This window comes from Acanthochromis polyacanthus, chromosome 7, assembly GCF_021347895.1.
Source record: "Acanthochromis polyacanthus isolate Apoly-LR-REF ecotype Palm Island chromosome 7, KAUST_Apoly_ChrSc, whole genome shotgun sequence".
Lineage (NCBI taxonomy): Eukaryota > Metazoa > Chordata > Actinopteri > Pomacentridae > Acanthochromis > Acanthochromis polyacanthus.
Genome location: NC_067119.1, coordinates 28,661,561 through 28,687,549, shown reverse-complemented (window position 1 = coordinate 28,687,549; position 25,989 = coordinate 28,661,561). Strand labels below are relative to the sequence as shown.

The window sequence follows — 25,989 nt, the reverse complement described above, 5'->3', positions numbered from 1 at the left end:
ACTACAACTGTGGTATTGCAGACAATATGTGCTTCTTTTGTTGTGTGTTTAAAGAGATTAATAATTTTTCTGGTTTAAAACAACAGATCAAGTGTTTAGTTAAATAAGTTTTGCTGACTGTGATCATTCTCATTCCGGCCATGTCATAATGTGCTTCAAGTGTAAGTGATGGGTGTACAAAATGAACATTCCCTGTAATGTGTTTAAAAAAATCAAATGTTTATGGTAAGTTCAGATGAGGACTCAGCAGGTGGTTCATCTTCAAAAATACGTTTGTCTTTCTCCACACAGTGTTGCATTTTAGCAGAGGGGGCTAAACACAAAGGGAGATTTTTGTTACAAGAAGACACCAACTGCCATAGAAGACCATAGTATATGATTCACATAATTTTCATACTTATCAATCCATTCAGTGACCTCCTCTGCAATATGAATGAGAGCACTGTCATGCTGGAAGAGACCACTCCCATCAGCATACAGGCTAAAGGTGATCACTCAGAATAGCTCTGTATTGCCCCTATCTTTTATCACATTTAATAATTTGATTGATGGTCGAGTATTTTTTGCTTCTAGTTGTTTGTGTAATGCAGGTTGTGTCAATATCAGCCATTTTAAAAGAAACTTAGAGGCGTTCTTAATCTTCAAAATTGTCCTAGGCAAAAGTGGATTCATGCTAACGTAAATCACAGGTGGCAAAATCCACCAGTTGGGCTACCATCAGACATGCTGGTCTACAACCCACTCAGATGTGAATATGGTGGTGAAAATCATGTAATAAAGACACAAATTTCTTGTTATAAACAGTTTTTAATAAAGATAACTGGAAGCGCAAACCATAGTACCGTAAGACAACAATCATCAAAGGCCATATACAAGCTTAGGAATACTGAAATAATTAAATCAGACATGAAAAGTGAGTGCAGAGTGACTTACAGTAAATCCTGTTATAGGAAACCTAATGTTGGTACAGTGTAAGATCAATGATGTTTTGAACAATGTCATCTCCCTCCATTCTCACAGTATGTTAAGAAAAAAAAAGCAACAACCTTACCAAGTCCCTCTGTTGTAGGACACATTTCATTTCATATTTTATTGTACAAAAAAATGCTTGGAAATTTATAAGAAATTAGCAACAAAAATAGCTAAAGACAACGTAAAAGTTCACAGAATTGTGTTCAATACACAACCAATATTCACTATTCCTCGAAGAGCATAACGTATGGCAGCTTACTAAGATGTGAGGTACTGCATCTATGCCAGTCAGTTCATTTCAGAGAGAGAAAACACAAATAAACACAGAATTTAACATGAGAACATACTGATTGTTGAGCCGTGACACTTAGCAGAAGACACGATGAAGAACTCAGAATCACAAAATAAATAAATACATTATATCAGAATCTTATTCACTGGTACATCATCCATGATTATTATGCAGTTATTGTGTAGTGATGTTCCTAAAAATGTGAGAAATCTGTGTGGATCCTGTGAATATTGAAGAAATTCATTCAGATCTGAAATTTGCAGTTTTTCTTTTGTAATGATGAATGCTGTTAACGTGTAGTGACATTAAACACTATATTTATATTTGCTCTTTTTTCTGCTTAAGGTTATGAATTTGTGTCCAAACATACCCGAAAATTACTTGAATTTTTTGCAGTTAAATGAAGAAAATCACACAACTGTAAACTGTGAGACAGATTAATTAATTAAGTGTGATTTAAAGATGTCGTTTGACATTTTGGAAGCTAATTTGTCTTCTGGCCAAGAGTTAGATGAAAAAAAAATCACTAACTTTCATGTCTGCATGCTAAATATGACAGTAGCATTAGCTTAGCTTAACACTAATTCTGCCAAAAGGGGAAACAACTCGCTTGGCTAGCTACTCTGTTGTCTTCGTTTTGTGTACATATTAAATAAATGAGATATAAAGTGTTGATTAATTACAATTAAAAGTGCTGGCAGGTGAATTCTGTCATTTTGGTTAGAGGCAGGCCAGCTATTTTCCCTTGTTTTCAGTCTTTGTGCTAAGCTATGCTAACCATCTCATGGAAATTGTTCGTATGTTTGGACAAGCAAACATTTGATTCTCTTTAACACACTGCCTATATATGAGGGTGATATACTTGCATACCCTCTTATGGAAGATATGCTTTTCAAATCATTTGTTAAGCAAAAATATAAGTGGTTCTAATACTCTTCTGTAGAATAGTAAGTGAGTAAATCAGAAGTTTTGCATTACTCTACACCATTCTGAAAGATTTTTGAAGGTTTTCTTGTATGTAGCTTACTGTCCAGTTTACTTACTTTTTAATTTGAGTTTAGACACTTAGCAGACATGAAAGTTGCATCAACCTTTTATCTAACTCTCTGCAAGAAGACACAAAGCCTGTAGGCATTATAGACCATGTCACAGACAAATCAAGACCTTCTGCTGCACAGAGCATTATTGCCTGAGCCTGAACTACACTTCCGTCTATCACTTCACCAAATTCTCCTCTGAAATTCCTGCTTTTATACTTGGAAAGTATGTTTCTGTGTGAGACTAGTAAGGCACAGTCCTAAGAGTCTGTTTGTCTTTAAAGGTGAAGCTATCGTTCAGCTACAAAACGCCTCCTTTGGTATTGCTTTCACTTGAGTGGATGAGTGTCCAATTCATTACATAACGTTAGAATGCGGCTGGCCAGTGTTTGCCATTCCACTCGAGTGAGCTTTAAATTGCTCTCCGACCACAAACAGAGACGGTGATCTGGTCCGCTACACAGCAGAGAGGTCGATACGGTTGGCTGAGTTGGTGCTTTTGTCCCATGTGTTCAATTTGGTCGGTGTCACGCCCTCCTTGTTTCCATTCATCTATATAAAAGGATCGAAAGAATTAGGAACAGAGGCAGTTAGAGTGAAACAGTTAAGAGCTGCACGGTTCATTTTTGTTTAAATTTTTTTTTAATACTCACAATGTCTGAGTTAAAGGGCTTCACATTGATGTTGCGGATGGAGCTGCTGGTAAGAGACCACACTTTGGTTTTGTGTTTGAAAGCAGCTCTGACCTACAGAGAGGAGTGGAGTCACGTTAAATCAGGCAAAACACACATTCATCACACTTAGTAGAAATTCTTGCAACAAAAAATGGTTCTTACAACATGTTTTAAAAGGACTATAATTGAAAATGAGCCAGCTGACTAATAGTAGAATATTCACAGAAATGTTGATTCATGTGAGTTGTCCTTAGGGGAAAAAAAGAGCATTGTTCCTTCTGTGCCAATTAGAATAAATGTACTCCAAATTTACAACTCTGAAATTCTGTTTTTTTTTTGTGTATGGACAATTTTCTCCTACCAGACCTGGCAAGTAAATAAAATATCTGATTTAGCATCATACCTCGGAGTTGAGAAGGCAGTGAAACAAGAAGACAAAGAATCCCTAAAGAGAAGCAACAAATATACATTTTTAGTAAAGATTTCACAAAAGTCTGCAAACATTTTGGAAAGGAAAAGATCCTATATTAAAGAACTTACTTGTAATGAGTTGAATACAGCAAAAATATAAAGGAATGGCAGAGAGTGCGTGTTGATGGAGAGAACGCCAAAGATCCATGAAATGCCCAGTATAGGCAGGAGCACAGCCACGGCCTTCGCAGTCAGCCTTGAAACAAATCAAAAGACAAGGATGTTATTAGCTTTTAGTAAATAACTATATTTAATCATTAAAAGAGCATTAGGTTGATTATTAAAACAAAGACACTCACTTGACTGCGTTGGCATCTCCATGAACCTTGTAATTCTCGCCGCTGATTCGAGATATGATCCTGGTCACAGATATCAGAATGCCAATGTTCACCTGGAGACAAGAAAGCCGGGTAAATACAGTTAAACTCGGGGCCACAGGAGGTGTGATTTTATCTCTTTCCTACTTGCACAGAATACAAGCACACAAAGGTTACAGATTATGGTGTAAATTAACACACAAATGGGGAACCAAGAACAATGACAAATGCAAATGTTTTCTCACCACAATGACAAAAAGAGCTGGTGCCACAAAGGCCCAAATGGCTCCATTCTTCAGTGACAGCCAGCAGCTGAAATAACAAGGATATTTGTAAGAGAAAGGACACAGAAAGCTACATCGTGTTCCTTCGCAAGCGAAAAGGCTCTAACGCTGTAATGCAAAAGTGAAGCTGTTAACCTAGAAGCTTTTGCATGACATTAAACACAGTTGTTTCCAATTTCTTCCACAGGTGATGTCATTGTCATGCCTCGGCAGAGAGTTTTAATGGAATAAAGCGAATTCAGTACAACATCATATAGATGCATAAAATGCAATGTGCAAGTCAAACTTACTTGTCAATTTCACCGTAACTGTCAAGAGCTGATGTCATGGACACCACACAGATGACCAATGGCGAACCTGATGCAAAAAACAAAAACAGAAACACATTCACTGATGGAATAGCAGTCGTGACTGGAATTACCTAATTAGGGACCTGGACCAGATTAAGCCCCTGGCCAATGAATACCCTGGGGTTTACTCTGGCTTAGACCAGTTTATACCTGTTGACACATAAAGGTTAAGCAAGTTAAACTCTTAGTTGATAAGGTTGTTTTTTCTTCTTACAAAGAGGTATGCACAGCAGGCTAATAATTATAAAAGAACATAACTAGAATTGTCATAAGCTAATTGAAATTGAAAAAAAGTTCAAATCAAAGGAAGAACTGAATTGAAAACCAAAAAAAAAAAATGCTGGAAACAAAATATTATCAAAGAACATCCACGTTGGCTGGTGTAACTTTTAATTGTGTATGTATAGCAGATTTCAGTATAATATCTCTTATGTCTTTGATTTGATCTGTGTGTAACAGGCCAGATTAAACCCCCAGCCAAACTGACCTGGGTCACTTTACACCCCGGTGACTGAAATAGCCTAGCCCAGAATATATCCTTCCATGCAAAAATACATCCCATGTAATATGAGATTGCATCAATCAAATTACTTTCATCTTAATTTAAGCACAAATAAATGAAATTACATCAAACATTTTAGGAAAAAGAAACCCATGAGATATGCTGATGTAAATTTCTCTGCCTGCCTTCTCTGCCTGCCTGCCTGCCTATCTATTAATGGTTTATTTATTGAGCACAAATCAAGCCAATCTTAATTTAAGCACAATACAACGGATATATAAATAGATATGTACTGAAATCCGTTATACAGTAGCAAGAACACAGGGTTAGATGAAGGCAATTGATTCGCTGTGGCGACCCCTGAAGGGAAAAGCCGAAAGGAAAAGAAGAAGTAGCAACTGAAACGAACAAGAGCCAGTCTTGATCTTCTTTGACAATGATTTGCTTACAGCATAATTTTTATTTTAATTTGCTGTTTAGTTTTTCCTTTGATTTCAATTGTTAGCTTAAGACCATTCTAGTCATAATGATCTGCTTGCTGAGCATACCTCTTTGTAAAAAAAAAAAAAAGATTAATGACTAATCTTTATGTGTCGACATGTATAAACTGGCCTAGGCCGGAGTATACCCAGGGGTATACTGTGGCTGGGGGGTTAATCTGGCCTGTCACATCGGGGCAAAACACATGATGTAGAGTCTAGTGGCCATTTGTTTCTAAACTCTCTTTACAGTCACTGTTTACACTGTTGTGTTAAATTACCAATCGGGTACTGTGCCAATATATATCATATATCATGGTAGTTTATGTAGATTTGCTAGGCTTTTTAATTTATGTAATAACAGCATAAAAAAACACAAATCTATTTATGAATATCAATTTGTTCTAATGGACTGTGGTTGTAGTTAATATGCATCTTATGAAACAACAATAATGAAGTTTATTTCCATAGTTACAATGTATTTTCAGATCAGTAACATAAAAGCATTAGAAAACAACAACAAAACAGTCAAAGAGGGCAAAAATAGTTTGTAAAGACAGTGCAACCTTCAAAAGAACAGCAACATATATTGTATCTCTACTGTACAACTTTTAAATGAAGGCAAACAAGCCAGAAAAATATCTGCAAAGTATTTTAAAGTCTGCAAACTTAAATCCAAGGTTGCTTGTTAGCAGATATTTTCTTTTTTGTAGTTTATTTCCTTTGCCTTGTGGTCAAAACTCCACAGGATACCTTAAAGCAAAGTGCAGCACTCAAAATCTGCGAGCCCAAGGCAAAGAATTACCACCACCCAGTCATGGTTTTATTTATCCTCTTATGCTGCTAATTGTGCATTTCCATGAAAATAGCCCTTTCCATTCCGCTGCTTTGATCTTCTGGCTTTCCAAGCCCAAAGGTTTCTAGCGCGCTACACTAGGAGGAAACTTTTACTTTGAGGGAGGAAATGAAAGATAAAGTAGTCAGCAGCCTTTATCACAGCTAATAACAGCAGCAATTAATTATAAGAGGAGTATTTATATACTTTTTATACACATGCAGCTATACTTCTCGCTGTCAGACAAGTCTCCTGCACGTAATTTGCAGCTGGCCACACAAAATGAAAAATTACTCTGGCCAGAAGAGAGGAAGTCATAAAAAAGGGATCGTTTTTCCACTAATGGGTTCAACATGTAAAAGAGAGACTATGCATCTACCAGCAGCCAAAGACAGTATACGTATGTCCCAGATTTGTTTTATCTGTCCATCAAACTCCACTTCACTGAGATCAAGAGAGACAAACGTTATACTGGAATGTGCCATAACTCATAGCATATTTATTTGATATTGTCCTACACATTTACTTTTAAAGGTTAACTAAAAAAAGAAATACTGAAATCGTTTTTACAGTAATGGTCTGGGATGACATAGAGGGAAGACACTGGATCAAGTTAGGAATAATAAAATAAGATAACAATAGAAGCAAAATCAAGAAAACATGACAGAAGGAAGACGCGTTTTTTTGCTATGTGAGCTTTTCATCTGCAAATAAAAACTGTTGAGCACACATACCCCAACCGATGCCATAGTAGTAGAAATGTTTGCTGCCCTCAGAGCCAAACACCTTGACCACCATACTGTAGAGGTGGAGACCCTCCACCAGCATCCAGGCAAAGGCACTCAGAAAGAAGAAATGGAGCAGGACAGCCATGATCTTACAAGGCAGCTGGGGCAGAGGACGAAAGCAGCTTTTTACTATCAAAACAGTCTCCTTTAATGTCTATTTTATCTCAGATTTGTCATACATCATCATTCAAAAGTCCACTTTTTTGTTTTGTCTGACACCTGGAAACATCTTATAATTTTAAACTGTACATCATTTGTTGCACAAATTTGCTGTAATTTCCTTTTATCTATACTAATAATCTTGCTGGGGTACTAGAAAGTCCTGATCACTGACTTATTCTCTACATCATGAACCACTACAACCACCATCACTCCTGGTTATTAGGTTGTTATGCTGCTAATCATCACCACCATCATCATCATCATGTGCACCTACCGTTCCCGGGTCAAAGCGCGCGCTGATGAGCAATAAAATCTCAGCCACCAGGATAGCAAAGGAAAGGTTGGCGTGGATGTGGTAGCGTTGATTACGGATGGTGCTTACTGACCTGCAGAGCAGCAAAATGACAACATCACACTGTCTTTGTCAGAACGTCAAACACACACAAGTAGATGCAAAGTATATGCATAAGTAGATTCACAAAATAAAAATGCAGCATGTAATAAATTAGGCACATAGAAATTACAATGGAAAGTTACATGACAGTAACTGACAATACTCACGACAGAACTGCAAAAGTGACCAGAGTGATGGCAAGACAGAAGATAGAAATGGAGCAGCCAACATAACCAATGGTTGATAGTGCCACCCTGTGGCCAGCCGTGAGCTATGTACAGAGACAACATCACCATCAACAAAAGACAGCTCAACAAGAGTATTTTGGCCTGCACGGTGGGTCGGTACTTGTGCCAAAATGCACTGACGCATCCAAAGCTAGCGTAGCCTGTTTCCTGCAGCCTGTTTCATCAGCTTGAAAGTTCAAGATGATGAACACAAGACAAACTTTCTCAGCATTTCTCCACCAGGCTCCTCTCCAAAACTGGTCATACTGTCATAACCTCAGCAAAACTGTTTATTCCACTCTGTGTAAATGATGAAACACAGATGTACAGTACTCATATTTATTTCCATTCATTTTTTTGTTTGTTTGCATCATTTAATTAATTTTGACGCAAAGTAGTTTTTTTCCTCTAACCTGAGCAATCTAAAAGTCGAGTCAAGTTCTTATTTTTATGGTGTTTTCAAAAGCAAAATATATATTGTCGAAGACAGTAAAGAATAAAAGTGATAATTGTGTTTTCCATATATGCACATCTGTGGCGTACGGCCGAGTGCATTGATGTTGTTTTGGAGTTCAAGCTATTTTGAGGGTTTGGGTTTGATTCTCCATTAACTGTCTACACATGTGCCTTGTCATTATGAGGGCAGAGGAGTCTTAGCCTTCCAGAAAAGGGATACGTGGGATGTTCCCTTGCAGCTGAGGGATGAGGCAGCCCACTAATTAGAGGCTTGGTAGGAGAAAGTATAGCATCAAATAGACTTCTGAGCCTTAAATACAGCATTGGTCCACTTAGCTGCAATAAGAAGTCCGCTTTTCTATTTAAAGAGGCTATTGTGGATGCTAACCATTCTCCCATGGCACATATTCTTGGAAAACAAAGATTGTGGTGAGATTGTACACAGGTTTGGCATCTTAAATTGTTCTACATGCTTGACTTGATGTAAATGTAAAACATTATGCAGGACAGTGTTCACAGAATACAGAAGAACGGATGTTTTTCCAGATGTTTTATATGTAGGTCGGTTTAAGGGGACAGTTTCTGGTGCCTTGAAAGATTGTAACCTAGAGGAATGGACCACTGACCTGTGCAGTGACCCAGAAGAACCGCACTTAATCATGAGAAATCATGGCTGTAGCAAGTGCTGCTGTACAAAACCACCAGTAAAACTAAAGATTTGTGATTATGAAGGTCTGCTTACAAGTGACCCACAGGGAGGGACAGTAAACTGTCCACACGTTGCAGTTAGGGCCTCTGGTTGGTGGGTTGCCCTGTGGTGAACCACTGCTTCCTGTCCATTTATGTCCCTACAGATCTATTTAGTTTGTAGAGAAGATACAAGGAAGGATATATTTCTGAATATGGATGGTATGGAGAGAGAGATCCTTCTCTAACTGTGTATGCCTTTTTCACTGCAGACACTTTGAAGTCTCGTATTCCAGTGAGTTTGATGTACTGTGAGAACTGGACACTGGACTCAAAGATGCTGCCCATTCACTTCAACTAAATTTGCTTGCCAAGTGCATTAGCCAAATAAGTTTTCCTGCCTTGGCACTATACATCCTACTGCACATGCAAATTTGTGTCCCCCCCTCCCCAATTTGCCACAGCTTGGAGTTGTATTTTTCTATTTTTTAAAATACTATTCTTCCAGGAAGCCATAATGAACTATCAAATTGTCTGTTCAACCTGTTCAAAGCTTTACAGGTGTTTCTTTTTATGAAGGTGATCTGTTGGGAAGATGCTTTTGGGCTGCAGAGGATTCTTAGGAGCAGTACTGTAGGAAGACTGTGATGAAGAGGCAGCAGGGCCACATGTAGCTCTTTGCGTACAGCAATAACCAAGTCAACTGCATACATTTTAACCTCTTTAAGTGACCACCTGAATCACCCAGTTTAAAAAAAATCTTAAAATCCATAGAAAAGCTTTAACCCTTTATTGGGCAAGTGGTGCTAAGTGATGACATTTACATTTCTTAGAATTTTTTTTTAGCTACTAACGAGCAAAGAACTATATATAGTAACTTCATTGACGTTCAATTTCAACACGAAAGTTAAAATTTGGAAAAATGTCACAAGTAGAAAAGTCTCATGTCCTCCAACAAAACTCTACTGTAGGGTTGAAATTTTGAATTTGAAAGTATTTCAATGAATGCTCTTTAAAGCTTTAAAGAGCAGTCAGAACATCTTACCTTCAAGGGAACAACTTGCATGAGGATGGCAAAGTTGGTCAGGTGGTTGCACAAACACACAGAATACGTCATGTTCCCTTCTGAGCGAACACAGCCTTCATTGGACCACACTCCCTCTTTAGAACTGAAAGGAATGACGATTATGTATTATTCATAAAGGAAAGTGTATTCAATTTAAACATCAAAACATAAAGAAGCAATATCAGAAAAAAGAAAAACAGTCCTTGTTGACTGTGCCAGGTCAATGTGACAGGGCAACCTCCAAATAATTCACATTTTTCTGAAGCTTCAGAGTAAAGAGGAGTAAAGAAGAGGAAGCCTTTGAATCCAACTAAAACACACTCCCTTTTAAAATGATTTATGCTTTCTAAATATCGTCTTGGCTCCGTTTTTCAGATCATATTATTTTTTTTACAGTGGGCCGTTGCTCAACACACAACAAACCGAAACAGCAACACATGTGGATGTTTTCCAGCTGAATGAGTAAAAGGAAATACACGCTTTCCAAATCACTGCTCGTTTCTTATGATTGAAAGAATTGAGCAAAGAACATGCAAAGAATCAACAATCAAGATAAAAATCTGTTTGGCTCGACATCTGGATGAGACCTTCTGGATCTAAATCAGAAACATGGACCCACCTGTAGTCCAGGAAGGCACAGTAGAGTAAGACTTTATTACTCTGGTTCAGTACTTGATCCTGCTGTTCTTTGGTCTGAAAGAGAAAAGTTAAAAAAAAAAAAAATTCAGATGTTGAACTGCAAGAGAAGTGTAACACCGACTAAAATTTTGTTTATGGATTGTAAAGGTGCATTAAATATTAAGTAGCAACCTGTTTAAAAATGCTGTTTGATCCATATTTTTAACAGAAATTAGCAAGTTACTTTTTTATCCGTAAGCATCTAAGAGAATAGATTAAAGTTGAAAAACCTACTGCACAGCTAATTTCTCAACTTAAAGGAGTGGTAACAGCTTCTTTATTTTTACTTGTAGTAAATAATAATAATAATAATAATAATGAAATACAATGCTTCTTTGTTCCCTAAGCGACAGTAAAATAAGACTAACTATGCAAGATCTGAGCACATACTCAAGGAAAGACAAGGGGAGCCTAATAGTTCACATTTTTCAGATCTGCACTCAGCAAAGGTGATTAATACACTGAGCGAAAATCCCTGCTGTCTTCAAGAATCTTATTTGATTATAATTCACTTTTTCCATGTCATTCCTTAATATGAGATTTGGCGTCTCCAGAGACAGTGAGCTAATGGCTACAGAGCAAAAATGCAGTAATTGGGGCTTGGCCCTGGTTTCAGGTCAAACCACTACCCTCCTCAATCTGTCATCTGAAGAAAACAACACTTCCATTGGCCGGCTGGGTGTACACTGTGAGACTGCACACCTCTTCTCGTTCCCCGAGCCTCGACTCTCAGACCGAATAAGTATATGATTAGATGGACTGTGTCTGCGCTATTTCCTTCTGGAAAAAGTGAGAGTGAGAGTGAAACTGACAGTCAGGCTGTCTGTTTCCTGGCCACAGGCTCAGTGATTCATATTACAAAGCATAGCACGATACCTTGACTTCATTGTGTAATCAAATCGCTGCTCTCATTCTGTCTGTTTCGCACATGCAGCTCTTTAGTCATCATGTATTATGACCCTCGAGATGAATGCAACAGATAGATATTCATGTGGCCCATTAGAGCGTTCAGGACGAAGGGTCCAAGAGGCATGAGGCCGCCTTAAATGCACCCCGTCGTCATCAACCCAGGGCCAGCTTTGGGCAACTGCATGCAACCCTGTGGGTGAATTTACTGGTCTCAAGTGGGCTTTAATAACTCACATTTCTTGTTGGGTGTAAATGAAAGCAGATGGAAGAGAGATGAACTGCGACCGGCATACTGTACGCCTTGCATTACAGTGTCAGCATTTAATGTTCCTGTGCAATGAAGGAAGACTAATTATCCATATTAAGCACAAAATGTAAACACTGCCTCATGGGAAACAATCCACCATTACCAAACACTGATACGTACCAGACACAAGCTGAACTATATACACTGACTAACAGACCATCACATATATAAGGGCCACTGCTTGGCCATGCTTCCTCTCTAGCAACTGTCTGTTTGTGGTATGTCAAGCTTCAGTTTTCCAGTTGATATTTAGGGAGAGGTGCAGGAACCTGAAAGTCACCAGTGAGTGTTTAAATGCACTTCTGGCCGAGTTTCGTGCGCATGCTGTTGTTCCCCCAGTGCCCCCGAGGCCTCAGCATCTACCAGCCAAGACTGCAGCTGGCGCTCCAGCTCTTTATTAACAACAGAAGGCCAGAAAACGCCGCCCTGGAAATCACTTTGAGCTCATAAGGAAAGCAGAACAGAGAAGAAGAGAGGAGAGCGAAAGCCGGTGACAGGAGAGTGATGCCGAGTGACAGGCTGATAAAGGAGAAGAGTCTGACGGAGAGACAGGCTGATAAATGTTACATAGTCAAGGTGTTCCTGCTGCTTCTGTGTTACAATGTCCTACTTTGTCCTGCTATCAAGCAAAGCTTCATCTGGACAGCGAGTACTGTAACTGTGACTCACTGGCCGCTGGATTTCAAAGCAGTAGAGTTCAATAATGGCAAAGTCTAACATCCAAATTCAACAACAACTATCAGTGGTGGAGAAAGGCTATAGATTCCATTACATGAGCTAAAATAACAGTATAAAAGATTTAAAGTATTTAATTTCAAAGAAATGCCATTCTGGAGTAAAGACAATCAGATTGGCTCATACAACAATATAAAATTTTTGATTTGATGCATCGGCGTATAAGCAGCCTTTTGATGATATTTAGTGGTTCCCAAACTAAGAGTCATGTGGTCAACAAAGGGTCACAAATTAAAACTGTAGTTTTGGTAGATAGTTAAGGATGCTGGAAAAACAAAGTTCTATACTCATAATATTGTGTACTTTTCTGTAATGATTTTTTTTTCAGATTTTTTTTTTTTTTTAAATGACCATTTTTGTGACTAAAATAGTGTATAGTCCCTCTCTGGTCATCGATTAAACCTCTGAAAACAAATTTGTCTTAATAAAAGTCACATTTAAGTGTTTTTTTAAAATTAAATTAATCTCTTCTTGCCTAAAATTGTTCAAATGCAGCTAAACTCAGTCCGGCATATTAATCGGCAACCTTCCCCACTTACTGCAGCTGGAGCACAGCAGCTCACCTAGAACTACTGCATGCTACAAAATGGAAAGCTGTAATGTTGGAGTAATTTAGCCACACGTCTTTGATCTCAAACAGGTTCTTAAATATAAAGACATGGAAAGTGATATAGAAAGTGTGGCATAAAAAAAGCACAATATGAAGATGTGAAGAAGGTAAAGAAAACTCTGATTTACCCTGGTTGGTGTCTTTAAACGACACCATTTGAAAATATTAGAGGAGAAATCACACCTCCTGACAACTTACAGATATCTGAGATGTGATTCACAAACCAAAAACATTATAGATAATATAATTTATCTTAAAATAAATAGTCAATTTAGTAAATTGAGTAAAAAATAATTTATACTTTATAGTGAAGTAGAAGTAGGCTTTAATGTGTGAAACCACTGGCAGCTGATCCATAGAATGAGTCTGAGACAAAGAGTATACAAGAAGAATTTCCATTCAAACAGCTGCCAGGAGAGAAAAATACTGTAAATCCTGATTCAACTCTTTTGGAGTCATCATCATAACATGCCTGGAACAGTTGTGGCTGCTATTTTTTTCCGCTGGGCGAAGCTGCAGGCTCTGAATGCTTCACGGTAAACACACTGTTGTCATTTTTAGTCCGCTTGCTTTGACTGCAACGATAGAAGACTGTTGCATTTACTAAACAAGTGAATCAGAAAAGAAAGCCCACTCTACCAGCTGAGCTCAGTTCTTTACTTTGTGTATTTTCTCGTCAAGGGAAGGGATCATTTAGAAACAAAACAGATAACAGATTTGGGGAATCCTTAAATTTTCTTTTTTAAGTTTACACATTTAAATTCAATGTAAATAAATGCAGATTCTTTCCTGTTTCTCCAAAGCATAATACAATTTGTCTCAACTTGGTTGTCATATTCTGAATCATACAACTAAAAATGGCAAAGTGTGATTATGGATAAGTATGCCCAATGGGGCTGCTGTACCATGACTGGACATAAACAGGAAGGAGATGGAGCTGTGATATTCTACCACACACTACACAACCCCAACGCCCACAGTTCAGTGCCAGCTGATGTCTTGTGTTACATACCATTCTTCTCCCTCCATTCCATTAATCTCATGGTGTCTGAATGTAAACAGATTCATGTCTGACTGAACACTCTGCTCACTTTTATGCCAAATTCCTATCAAATAGGTCTGACCAAGTAATGTTTATGTATCACATTCATGCATTTGCACTAAAGATAAGTATGCATAGGATTACATAATACTAACTGTCCAGTCCTCCAGTCTTGTGCATGAGTGTCTTTTTAGCATATGGTATTTTTTTTTCTTTTTTGTTTTGGTCACAAGTTGTGCCACCATCACAATGAAACCAAATGAGACCAAATGCTGCTATTTAAACTTAAAAACTTATTTTTAAATAAACAAAACAAGAAAAGCACTCATAGCGCAGTACTCCGCCAAGGCAGCTCAGACGTCATCTTATTTCTGACAGCTGAAATGTTGAAAAAAATCGTGACAGAATTCACAGCAGCACAGAATGTGTCCATTTAACATAGATGTACCTACAAACAAAATGACCTTGTGCTGAGCACAGGCGTGTGTTATGCATGTGTACGTTATGTACGGATACCGAATTGTGTGAGATAAATATGTAGCGGGCGGCAGAAATTGATGGGACTCGGAAACACCCCCACAGTTCAATCAATTGTTTCTTGTATCATTTCCGATTGATACGTCCTGATAAGTCCACAGTGGTTGATTTGTAGCAGGATCACAATCACGTGATCGTCAGCAAGCAGCTGACGTAGCATTCACATAGTTGCACTGACGCCATGCCGCTATCTCACCATGATACAGAAATATATAACAAATTCATGGATCCAGACTGTAATCCACATCATTGCCAAAATGTAATCAAGTGGTCCTTGTGTCATTTTTGAACTTCACTGAAAATTTCGTCCAAATCCGTTAGTCCGGTTTTGAGTAATGTTGCTAACAGACAAAGACAAACCAGTGACAATCATCACAAAACAACAAAATAAACAAGCAAATAAGAAACTATGAAACAACAAAATAAGTTTTATAGTATATTATTATAAAGGACGCAATGAAATTGTTACCCCCCCTCCAGTATGTCGCTGTCTGAATATTAATGGTAATGGCGTCTTTGAACACAACAACCTCCCTGATTCTGTGAAAACTGGGATGAATGAGGCAAGAATAAAGGAAACAAGTCATTGAGAGTGTGGTGGAAAAAAAAAAATCCCAAACAGGGATCTGTCAACCTCAACCCAACTCAGCTAACTAACTATTATTTTAACAGTACAGAGACTTCAGATGTTATCAGCTCATTAAATGGCCATTATTGTTGCAGATCATTCAGTACATGTGAGTCAGTAGGGACCTTCCCCAACTTCTAGTAAGCTCAGTAGCTGCGTTATCATCTAGTGTGATTACTGATAAACAGAGAATAACACTGATAATGTAGGAAAACCCTTACAATCATGAAAATAACTGCATGTAAAATGTCTGGTGAAGTTGTCACCCTTGAAGTGGAGCTTTGTAACGTGATAAACTATGCTCCTTCTTGAAACCTAACCAAGTAGTTTGGTTTCTAAATGCAATCAATCACAGGCTAAAAAACTCAAGTAAAAAACAGAGTAAAAAACAGCAAATGAAAGCGAAAGCCAAAAGGAGATTTAGGCGAAAAAATACAACTCTAATTATAGTTTGAGACCATAAATGAAGTGATAACAGAGCTCCATTAAATGGTGTAATAACAGTCTGTTGAACCAATTGGAAAGTGGAGGAGGTGTCTACTGGCCTACATGTATGGAAATGATCTTGGATGGTAACGGCCAGCTGTAGAAGCTCTAATCAAGTCTTATTTATTTCAAGGTGCCAATTTACATACAAGGAGAAAACAATGTATTGTTGCAATGTAGTCCCATCATTGCATCGTCTGCATATAGCAAGACTTCTCCCAGGCATTCACTCCACCTTCCACATCAACATGAGAACCTCCAGCTGCTATCACTTGCATATATCCCCTTAACTCAAAGCAGACCTTGTCCTTTCGTTTTTTACTGACTGCGTTGAGCCTTCTGGGTCATAATGATGAGGGTTGAAAATAAACACTCTCATGCATCACAAAGTGTATAAGTCTTAGATGACACACTCAACCCAGCAATTTGTAGAAAAGCAAGCCTCTCTGTCCTCTGTGGTGTCTGTCAGACATTCCATAAGTAGCAGAGCTGGAAGAGGAAGCCTCGCTGTGGTCGAACTAGCTTCAGCAAACTTTGACAGCATATGCCGCTGGAAATCCCAGGACATTGGACAACTCCAGGCCAATTTATATCTTAGCTTTTGACAGCTGGTTCTCAAGCGAGGCGCACATAAAGAAAGGATAGAGAAAGCAACACTCCACCCATCATCCTGGTTTCAACAGCCAATTCAAAACAAACACACTCGGACAAACACGCGCTGAAATGAAGCATCGTTTATTGAGGTAAAACTGTCAAAGTAATTTTTTACTTTGTATTAACTAACCAGCATAACAATGCTGAAACCAGTTCAGACTGTTAAGATTTGAAAAATCTGTCCCTAAAGTTAAGCAAATCTAAGCTCATCCCAGGCCCTTTTCGAAAAAACAAAACAAAAGCTAATCTAGTGACCGTGTGGCCTATATTCTATTTTAGATTTACTACTTTAGATTTTTCTTCAGAGTTTTATACTAGTCCTGCACACAACCGCTTGTTGCATCCAGCACTGGTACAACAACATCCACCCACAGGAGCAGTCAGGCATATTTCAGAAGTAAAGGAGTCTAAAAAAGGCTTTGGCTGTGCTAAATTTAAAAAAGCAGTGAAAAATTACACAACAGTGTGAGTGGATGAGAGAAAAGAAGCAATCTTCTACTTTTCCCTCAAATGTTCCAAATATTTTAGAGCACAGAGCGCCAAGATGTAATTTGGACCGCACTTTCTGCATTTGGTATAGATATCAGATTCACAGCTGCCAGCAGACTCCATAAAAACACTAAGACTCGTCAATCACACTTTACACAACTACAAGACATTACTGAAAGCCACTATCACCTTCTGGTTTCATGAAAGGGTACAATAGGTGAAAATAATTAATAAAATGTGAGTCAAGAGAAATGCAGGCTAAGATGTCACCGGGGTTTGACAATGGCTAAACTGTTCTGCATAACAACAGACAGGCTGTGTGTGCATAAGCTGCAAAAACTACACTCCCGTTTGTTAAATTTAGTAAGGGAAGGAAACACTTTATTGCAGTATGTCTGGGAAAGGCCCACAGAGGTATAGTGTAACACTCAGTCCAGCACTCTAAAATACATAAAAAAAAGAAAGAAAGAAGCCTCCAAACCGACCACAGCTCGAAACTTGGCCTGGAGTTTGAGAAAAGAAATCTCCCATTAAACCGCTTTAAGGTCAACAGAAACATCACACAACCTGTGACTGTGATGAAACACAGATCTTATCGTTGTTGTAACGGGGCTTTTAATCAGAGGCCGGACTGGCGTTGATCCTCTCTCAGCATGCGGAGTAACAGTCTGAATCCATGCAGCAAAACACAACTGGCGTTGAGTGAGATCATGCTGTCAGGGGAAATGTAAAAAGACATGCAGCTGTGGCCTCAGCTCAGTCTCCGAGGCAGACCCCGAAAACAACGAGACGTGTTGATATTCGTGAACGGTGTGAGGAAAACTGGGGACACTTACATGACCCCAGAAGTTGCAGAGTTGTTTTTGAGAAGTTGAGGGGTGGACGTTTAGAGAAATCCTGTGCTGAGGATTTTACTGTGGTTCATAACAGCAGAGTGATCTTTTTTTTCCTTTCAGAACTAAACTCATGAGACAAAGGGAGACGTACTCCATGATTGAATTCATGTGTTAAATTCTCATGAGATGATGTCGTATGGCCACACTGCAATATTCCTCTGATTTCTGGTTTGTTGCTGACAAATAACATGTTCGTATTTGTACATTGCGGAAAGCATTTAGAGCAACTGCAGTTTAAAGGTGGGAAATACACAGGATGAAATGAGGGTAAATAATATGCATTGCTGAAGATGTTTGTTGGTAAAACCTTTTCTCGTGTATTTGTGTATCACAGTTGACGAGGTTATACAAAGAAAAACTGCTTTTTTGAACATCTGACAAACATAAACACAGATTTTGCATTAAATTTAATACCTTCAAAGACTTAAAATGCAATTTAATGTCTGTTTCACAATGATTCTGATCAATGTATGAAAGTATGTTGTGGATAATTTCTAGTTATCATTAAGGCTGTAAAGTTAATTTCCATTTTCAGTTAGTCTACTGATTAATTTCACTATTAATGGATGAAATGTTTATTCATATATAGTAAAGAATGATCATTTTTTTTCAATTGCTGTTTTATAAAGGCTGACAGGAAGTCTTCAAATCTTTTCTGCGGATAAATTTGCTTAGTTTATGAATAGAAAAGTGCACAGTATGTTTGTTACACCCATCGAAATTATATCACATTTTTTAGCATTTGAAATGATAATGAAATTCTATTCTATTATATAAATACTGAAATCAATGTGGTCCTGATAAGCAGCAGAAAAAGGCTGATCTAACCAAGCGAAAATATGATTTCATTTCAATCTTATTTGACTGGTGATTCTATATATGCTCTGTTGTGTCCCAGTTGTAATTGAAATGTGTCCGTGTGTCTGGAAGAAACTGCATGGACATGTGTATTGTTAATTTCATCATCCAGTGAAGTCTACATGGATCCCTGTGTGGACATCTTGTGCAGTCCAAACTTCATAACCACGCTGACTGTTCCCACTGCAAGCGCCTCTACTGCACATGCTCAAGAAAAACAAATGATTCTCATCACAAATCCTTTTTCATGGGAGAGACTGTTCGAGGAGATTCTCTGTCATCTAGAACTTAATACTATTATTAATAATAAATCGCTGCCCCACTTTGGAAGTGTTTTGATCCGACATACTTTCCAGACACAGTGAAACGTTCTAAATTCTCCAGAAGTCCTTTGCTATTTCTGTGCTCAACACAGCTCAGGAGTATTCACTGACACGGTACTTCAGCCAAATCTGTAAGCAACTGCTATATCCTGTAAAAATTAACTGCCCCGTGTTTTTTCTGTGTTTGATATCAGGGACAACGCCACTGTCTGGACGGGCAGGCGTGGATCTGGCAGCATTTTTCAGATTTCTGAGGCCTTTTTTGTTTAAATTAAATCTAACCTAGACTTTTCAAACCTTGAAGATAGTCTTTTACACATTCACAGACTTGCTTTTCTTGACACAGACTTGTATCACAGGTGTACAAAGGTGTTTAATGTTTTTTTTTTTTACTCTCACAGAAGCCTCTGATGTTTTTCTGTGGGCGCAGATGGGGCTTTCTCTGCCTTTGTTCATCATGTAGTGAGAGGTTCTGGTCGCGAGATTGGAGTGTTGATAGGAAAGAGGGCGTTAAATGGGAGGAGCTGTAAAAGACTCTTTTGGCAAGTGAGGCATAGCAATAGCCAGACCTCCATCTGTGATTGATCAGTGTGTTGGCTCACACAGCTTGTGTTTGTATGTGTGTGTTGGCGTATGGATGGGTGTGGGTGGCTGGGAGAGAGAGAGAGAGAGAGAGAAAGAGAGAGAGGAGAGTCTTTACCCACAGGGTTTAAGCTGGGCGTGTGCTGGGAGTTATAAAAAGACTGGCAATAAAGTACGGATACTATTGTGTCAGAAAGGACTGATACCAGTATCGGCTTACATGATTAAATGATTGAGAGCGTGGGTACCAGAATGTGTTAAATAACCTTTGCGTGTTTACTTTTTAAAGCTGCCGAACAATCAGTCCATTATTCTCCACACGTATAGGAAGCTCCAACAAGTCTAGACGTCTTCGTAAAAACACGCCGTGCATTTTCCTTGTCTGTTGCTGACCTCTTTAGTCACTTCCTACCAAACTGTCTTTGTCTGTGGGAGAAAACCAGTAGGTCAAACTATATGGAAAACTTAGTCACTAAGAGATTTTGTACAGTCACCTGATGAATATTTGAACTAATTAAAGGTGATGATGAAGTCACCTGAGTGGAATAAATATTGTTTTCTCTGAATATTTAAAGTTTGGTGAACAAAATGTCACACTTAAAGCCTTAAGACCACAGCTAGAAGTCAATTCCACTGTAATAAAAAAAACAACAACTTAAAAACAACATTTATTTACAGTGTAATACTGACAGCAGAGTTGCCAGGCAGTTACTGTAATTTTTATAGTGACCTTACTGTAATTAAATTTCAGGTATCTACTATAATTTCAGAGCCCACATACAGGAGAATGTATTTTTTAATAATATTTGTCAACAAATGACATGATTGTGTGAAGTTTCCTTACTTGGTGACAATACATAAAATACTATACATAGAGTACACAAAACAGTACAAGTAACTATGCTGTATATCCAGTATTTTTGCATAATTTTTCACTATTAAATACAGAATTTTAAATATCTTGCTGATGAACTAACTTGTTCATAACTTAATTTAACATTTTTTTATAAAACACATTAAAAATCATTGCAATATCTTAGCATCTTGGATTTTTTTTTTTTAAATTGTGTTTAAAATGTAGCTTTCACATACTGGAAACTATGTGTAGCTGAAATGTCTGGCACATTATGCCCACACGAGCTGTGAATAAGTAGATTAATATGTGACCTTTAAAGGTACTAGTGGCTGAGTTTTCTTTTGCTTTGCTTTGGACTGAGCCAGGCTAGCGGTTTCCGTCTGTTTCTAGTCTGTAAGCTAAGCTAAGCTAAGCTAGCCAGCTGCTGGCTCTAGTCTAATATTTAACATACAGACGTGAGACAAGTGGTGGCGATCTCTGCCAGAACTCAAATAACAAAATGTTAAAGTATTTATTTAAAGTGAGTAATTGCCTGTTCTACATTACACGCCAAATGAGATGAAATAAGAGTGAAGTGAGAGACAGACAGAGACCACCAGCACACTCCTGCCACCCTGTTCCAGCCGTCACCTTGGACCTTCTTTATGATGCCGCCAAACTAACACGCTGCTTTATAAGCCTGTAAAGTCCAGCGCCCCTGTCAAAGTCTGTTTTTTAAATCCTCCCAGTTTTGACCGTGTAAATCGACTGTGCTCATGAAATCAATCTTTCCATTCATTCACTTCATACCATCGGTGTGATGCTTTGATGGAAGAAGAGGACGAGGAGGAGGTGTTGGCCTTTTTATGCATGTATTAATGTTTAACTACAGACCCCCATGCCTCCCGGCCTCCTTTTTCTTCTCTTCAGCCCTCTCAAACTGAACCGGAGTCAGACAGCGGTGATAAATAACGGATGGAGCCAGGGCCCAATCAACACCACAGTCGAATGGCGTGAGAAAGCATGTGGGCCTCCAGCAGCCTTGATAACGCCTTGTCAGGGTATCAAACCTGCTCCGTGCCACAGAAAGTGTGATGGAGGCACCTCAGCTCTGACTGAGTCAGCTGGGAATGGCATGACCTCACCGGGCTGCTTCACTGACCTCAGAGGGCATCAATCAGCGGCTGTGACCTCGGCTTGAGCGAGTGGTACCTGCCATGACCCAAGGCTTTGTACAGCTCGATACCGCCATCAATCCATAGTAGGGAATGTTTTATCAGGGCAGGTGTTGGATAGAGAGAATGGATGAGATTTAGATCTGAGCTGACTGTTTGTCCAGTGCTAGAGATGGAACACATGACTTGTAGCCATGACAGCATGAAAAGACAGATGAGAGAGCTGACATATCTCTGCTTCAGACACATTCAGCTCCCCCGCTAGGTTTTAATGAAGTCACTGTCTACACTAAACAGAGAGGTCAGCTGCAAATCACTCACACTGGCCCCATGAACTTGTGCCATGAGAGGACATCCGAGGTTTCGCTAACTTGCGCAGACAGTAAAGACCAGCGTAAACAACGATGGGTAATGTCTGCCTCATACTGTGTGAAACCGCCCTCCCTGCCTCCGAGCCAGGGAGGTGATAAGAATCCACCGCCTGCCAAAGACATTTAAAATCCGAAAATAGTCACTTTTTGACTAAATCCACCTACAGGTCTGTGCAACAAACCGGCAAAACAACCCATTTCTGGACACGATCACAGCCAAAAGTGCTTCGTGCCAAATTACGATGCAGCTCCTCGATATAAATCATCATCTGAGCTATGTTAAGCTGAAATGTGCTGGCATGGTGTGCTCCAATCAGCGTGCGTTAGTAATAAGTATAACAGCTTATTTGTAATGGAATAGAAAGGAAGGAATGTAAGAAACCTGATTTATCCTTACATCAGAGGTAAAAGCAGTCCAACTAAAATAGAAACACCTTGACTCAACAGACAGCAGAACTGGTGAGCATCTCCAGCACTCCTACAACAAAGGAGATTATAAAGCCCTCTCCCATGGTGTCTGCTAAAACAAACAGAGTTAATCACTGTCACAGGAACCAGGCCAGATAATTACAGCATAAACATTTATTTCACCAGGGAAATGAAGGCCAACAAAGCAATATTACCATGGTTTCATAAAGCTGCAGGAGTTTATTTTTGTGCTTTTATGAGTGACGAATGAAAAAATGTAATGTTAATTCTCTTAATACTTCTTGCAGGATTTGTAAATTAACCAGAACTACATTGCGGAGGGTTTGGTCAAATAATGGTCAAATAATGAGCTATTAACACAATTCATTTAGATGAAAAGAATGTCTTCAAATCAATGTAAAAAACATATTTAAAAAATAGACATGGTTGTTAAGTGCACTGCTGCATTTCTGACTTTACAGGACATTGCAAGCTAATGTAATACACATTTTGAAGTTAATTTTCATGATGAGTTTCAATGGCTTTTCCCATGGAAAACTGGCAGAGTCCCTGTCATAAAGCAGCAAAGGAAAAATATGTTGTTCATAAAAGAAAGTTATTGTTCCTTTCAAAATGCCCAAAGCTCGCAGTTCAAATGTCCATAATCAGCTTGCTTTCTGGAAGCCACATGCTCCGCGAGGGAAAACCTTTGCAGGCTAATGAAAACCAAAATAGGCTTTGCTCTTTGTTCTGCTGAATACTCAGCTGCACAAGCCTCAGTCAGTGACAGACACTCATCTTCTTACACAAGAGAACACCAAAAATAGAGCTGATAGATTTCATGTGGGGGGGATTTGGCTACTGTAGCTGCAGGCAGACCATAACCCTCTTTCCACTGATAAGGTGGGTGTCCCACACCCAGCAAACTGGGAATGCACTCCATTTTCACAGCATTACTGAGTCACACAGAAAGAAAATGACTGATGAAGACATGGGTTAAATAAAAAGGAACAAGGACAGTGTACTGGTCAGTTCTTACCAAGACATGGGTGAGGACGATCTTGATGAGCGGAGTACCGGAAAGATTCACCGACAAGGCCGGTAGAGGCTCCACTTTTAGAGAGATTAGACAGCTCGCTACCTGGATCTTGTGGTCCTTGAAATCAGCTGCTTCATTAATCCTAAGAGACAAAAAAATGGAGAACAGAATAAAAAACAGATGGTAAAATAGGCAGTAGGAAATAGAAGCAGAGCTACACATGCAGAAGAAAGGGACAGTAAAACTAGGCCAAGATAGATAGTCTGATAAACCAGAAAAAAATGCTCCAGAGCCTCAGTTAATAGCCTGTTAAACTATCATATAATAGCACCAATTATCGCTGTTATCTGGCTCTCACACCAACACATAAGTGTTACACACAGTAGCATTTAGATGGGACTTTGGCCATCTGTCTATATAATGAATCACACTGACAAGCAGCAGTATTGCATCAGTAGTTTTTCAGGATCATCACATATGTGACATTGGGATCACACTAGCATCTTCGCTCCATCATGATACAAAGGGACCTTCTCACCTTGGCAGTCAGTGACAAACATCTCCAAATGTACTCTCACATATTTTACATTTGGCACTTTAATTTCTGTAAAGCGTAAAAGTGAGGGGGAAAAACATGTTTAATCAGTGTGATGTCACATTTGGTAAACGTAAATACTGAAACTGGAACAAGCTGTGTTAGACTTGTTCCAGTGATGAGACAATAACTGAGGGGAGGGGGGCTGGATGGATGTGTGGAGCTAATAGCAGGGTGTATCAGTCAGTGGTGAGATGAGAGATAGGTGGGAAGGACTGATAAGGCTTTGGCCCCAGGCTTCAGCTGTTCTGGGCTTCAGGAAACAGGGGCGCTTCAGTACCAGTAGATCAGACTCCACAGAAAGCACAAAGAGAGAGGCCGCATTTTTCTTTATACAAGGAGTAATAAAGGAACTTTGTACATTGGGGGCTACATTGTCTTCTTACCTGGTCTTGACGGGGCTGATTTCTTTGTAGTAGCTGTGCATGTTGTGGTAGAAAAGACCAACGATGGTGGTTTGAGCTGAGGAAACGAAGACAACACAGAGACTGACAGTGTAAGGACTATACAGAGGACAGGGAATGTAAAGCAGCGCTGCTAAAATGCTCACAAAGAAGGGAAGTTAATTAACGCCGCCTTGCCACCGCACGCTGGCACCGGCGGCCTAATAGGACAGCCATATACTCGCACAAGGGTGAAAGGGAGAGTGCTGCGAACCACGTGGATGTTGGGAAAGCTTATGAAACATCTACATGACTTCACCGGGGGAGAGCAGGAGGTCTGGTTCCCCTCCCCTGGTCTGACCTATCACTCAGCTCGGTCCCACCTCAACACTGCAAGATAAACAATGAAATTGGAGGAAATCCTTAATGGTCCTATTCCTCCTTTCAAAGGCCTTCCACCCGGGACTTGCTGACTAGAACAACAAAAGCTCACAGATGTCAAACAAATGTGTGGCGTATATGCTGCAAGATGGTTTTTTCGACCTTCCAAAAGAATATTTCAACAAAAAGCCCCCTAGCAGGTCTCGTGGGAGATCATGAGGCGATCAGTGAGGAAAAGAGAGAATAAGAAAAAGTGTCCTAACATGCCAATGTGTAGCATTCTCTGTACTTAATTAGGATATAAAAACTGTTCTTGTAGCGTTTCATAGAGCCAGAGCTACAAGTTAATGTGGTCCTGGCTCTAATGGGTCAAGCAATAACATATATTCCATTTCTGATAATAGCCCTTTAATGAATTATTAAAACGGTCTATTCTGGTGTTTGTATGGCAACACGGTGCACGCAGCAGCCAGGTGGAGCCGAGGGAATCTGACCTCAACACAAAGTCAAACAAACAGAGTTTCAATGCCCGCTGTAATTACTGCTCTCCCTCACTCCTCTATGTGGGTCCATTTGTTTTAATGACGGAGGAAAGTGGAGAAAAATCGCTCTCTCTCATTCTTTCTGTTTCGAATAAAAGGGTAACTGCCAACATTAAAGTCATAGCTGGATTTCTACGGTGCACTGTAAAGCCACACAAAAGCTCTCATGGCACTCCTGTCCTACACTGTATGCTATGTTAGTAGTTTTAAATCTTAGCATAATAAATTACCCAGCTAATAACAAGAGCCTCCCAGCTGGACAATTTACTCTTGGCAGGACCAGTGCACGACTAATGTGCAGCATTCACACTCAACCTAGCCGCTATTTTCTATACAGAGAATCCGTACTATAGGAATGTTCCACTTTCAACATTACGCTGAACACGTGTAGGTTGTAATATTTGCACTTACACTGCATGGTGAACGCCTCTCCAGGCACAGAGATGTAGTTCTTGCCCTGCGTTGGGAAGCGGTAATGGGGCAGGTTGAAGTTCTCAGGGAATTTCATCAGAGAGTAATCTGTGGAGGTCAGA

At 39.2% G+C, this 25,989-nt stretch overlaps 1 protein-coding gene across 2 annotated transcripts in view; it reads right to left on the bottom strand.

The window, feature by feature from the left end:
* Nucleotides 1-787: 787 nt before the first annotated feature.
* adgrd1 (adhesion G protein-coupled receptor D1) overlaps nucleotides 788-25,989 on the bottom strand; it is a 35,481-nt gene continuing 10,279 nt past the window's right edge. For both annotated transcript variants that reach the window (XM_051951236.1, XM_022193158.2), the window contains 15 exons: nucleotides 25,868-25,975; nucleotides 24,537-24,612; nucleotides 23,556-23,697; nucleotides 10,613-10,686; nucleotides 9,973-10,096; nucleotides 7,725-7,828; nucleotides 7,438-7,549; nucleotides 6,948-7,101; nucleotides 4,338-4,404; nucleotides 4,009-4,075; nucleotides 3,746-3,837; nucleotides 3,516-3,642; nucleotides 3,379-3,420; nucleotides 2,955-3,047; nucleotides 788-2,853 (listed from right to left, as the gene is read on the bottom strand). In XM_051951236.1, the coding sequence (XP_051807196.1) occupies nucleotides 2,758-2,853; nucleotides 2,955-3,047; nucleotides 3,379-3,420; nucleotides 3,516-3,642; nucleotides 3,746-3,837; nucleotides 4,009-4,075; nucleotides 4,338-4,404; nucleotides 6,948-7,101; nucleotides 7,438-7,549; nucleotides 7,725-7,828; nucleotides 9,973-10,096; nucleotides 10,613-10,686; nucleotides 23,556-23,697; nucleotides 24,537-24,612; nucleotides 25,868-25,975 (1,478 nt within the window). In that variant the 3' untranslated portion in view covers nucleotides 788-2,757. The remainder of the gene's footprint in view (nucleotides 2,854-2,954; nucleotides 3,048-3,378; nucleotides 3,421-3,515; nucleotides 3,643-3,745; nucleotides 3,838-4,008; nucleotides 4,076-4,337; nucleotides 4,405-6,947; nucleotides 7,102-7,437; nucleotides 7,550-7,724; nucleotides 7,829-9,972; nucleotides 10,097-10,612; nucleotides 10,687-23,555; nucleotides 23,698-24,536; nucleotides 24,613-25,867; nucleotides 25,976-25,989) is intronic.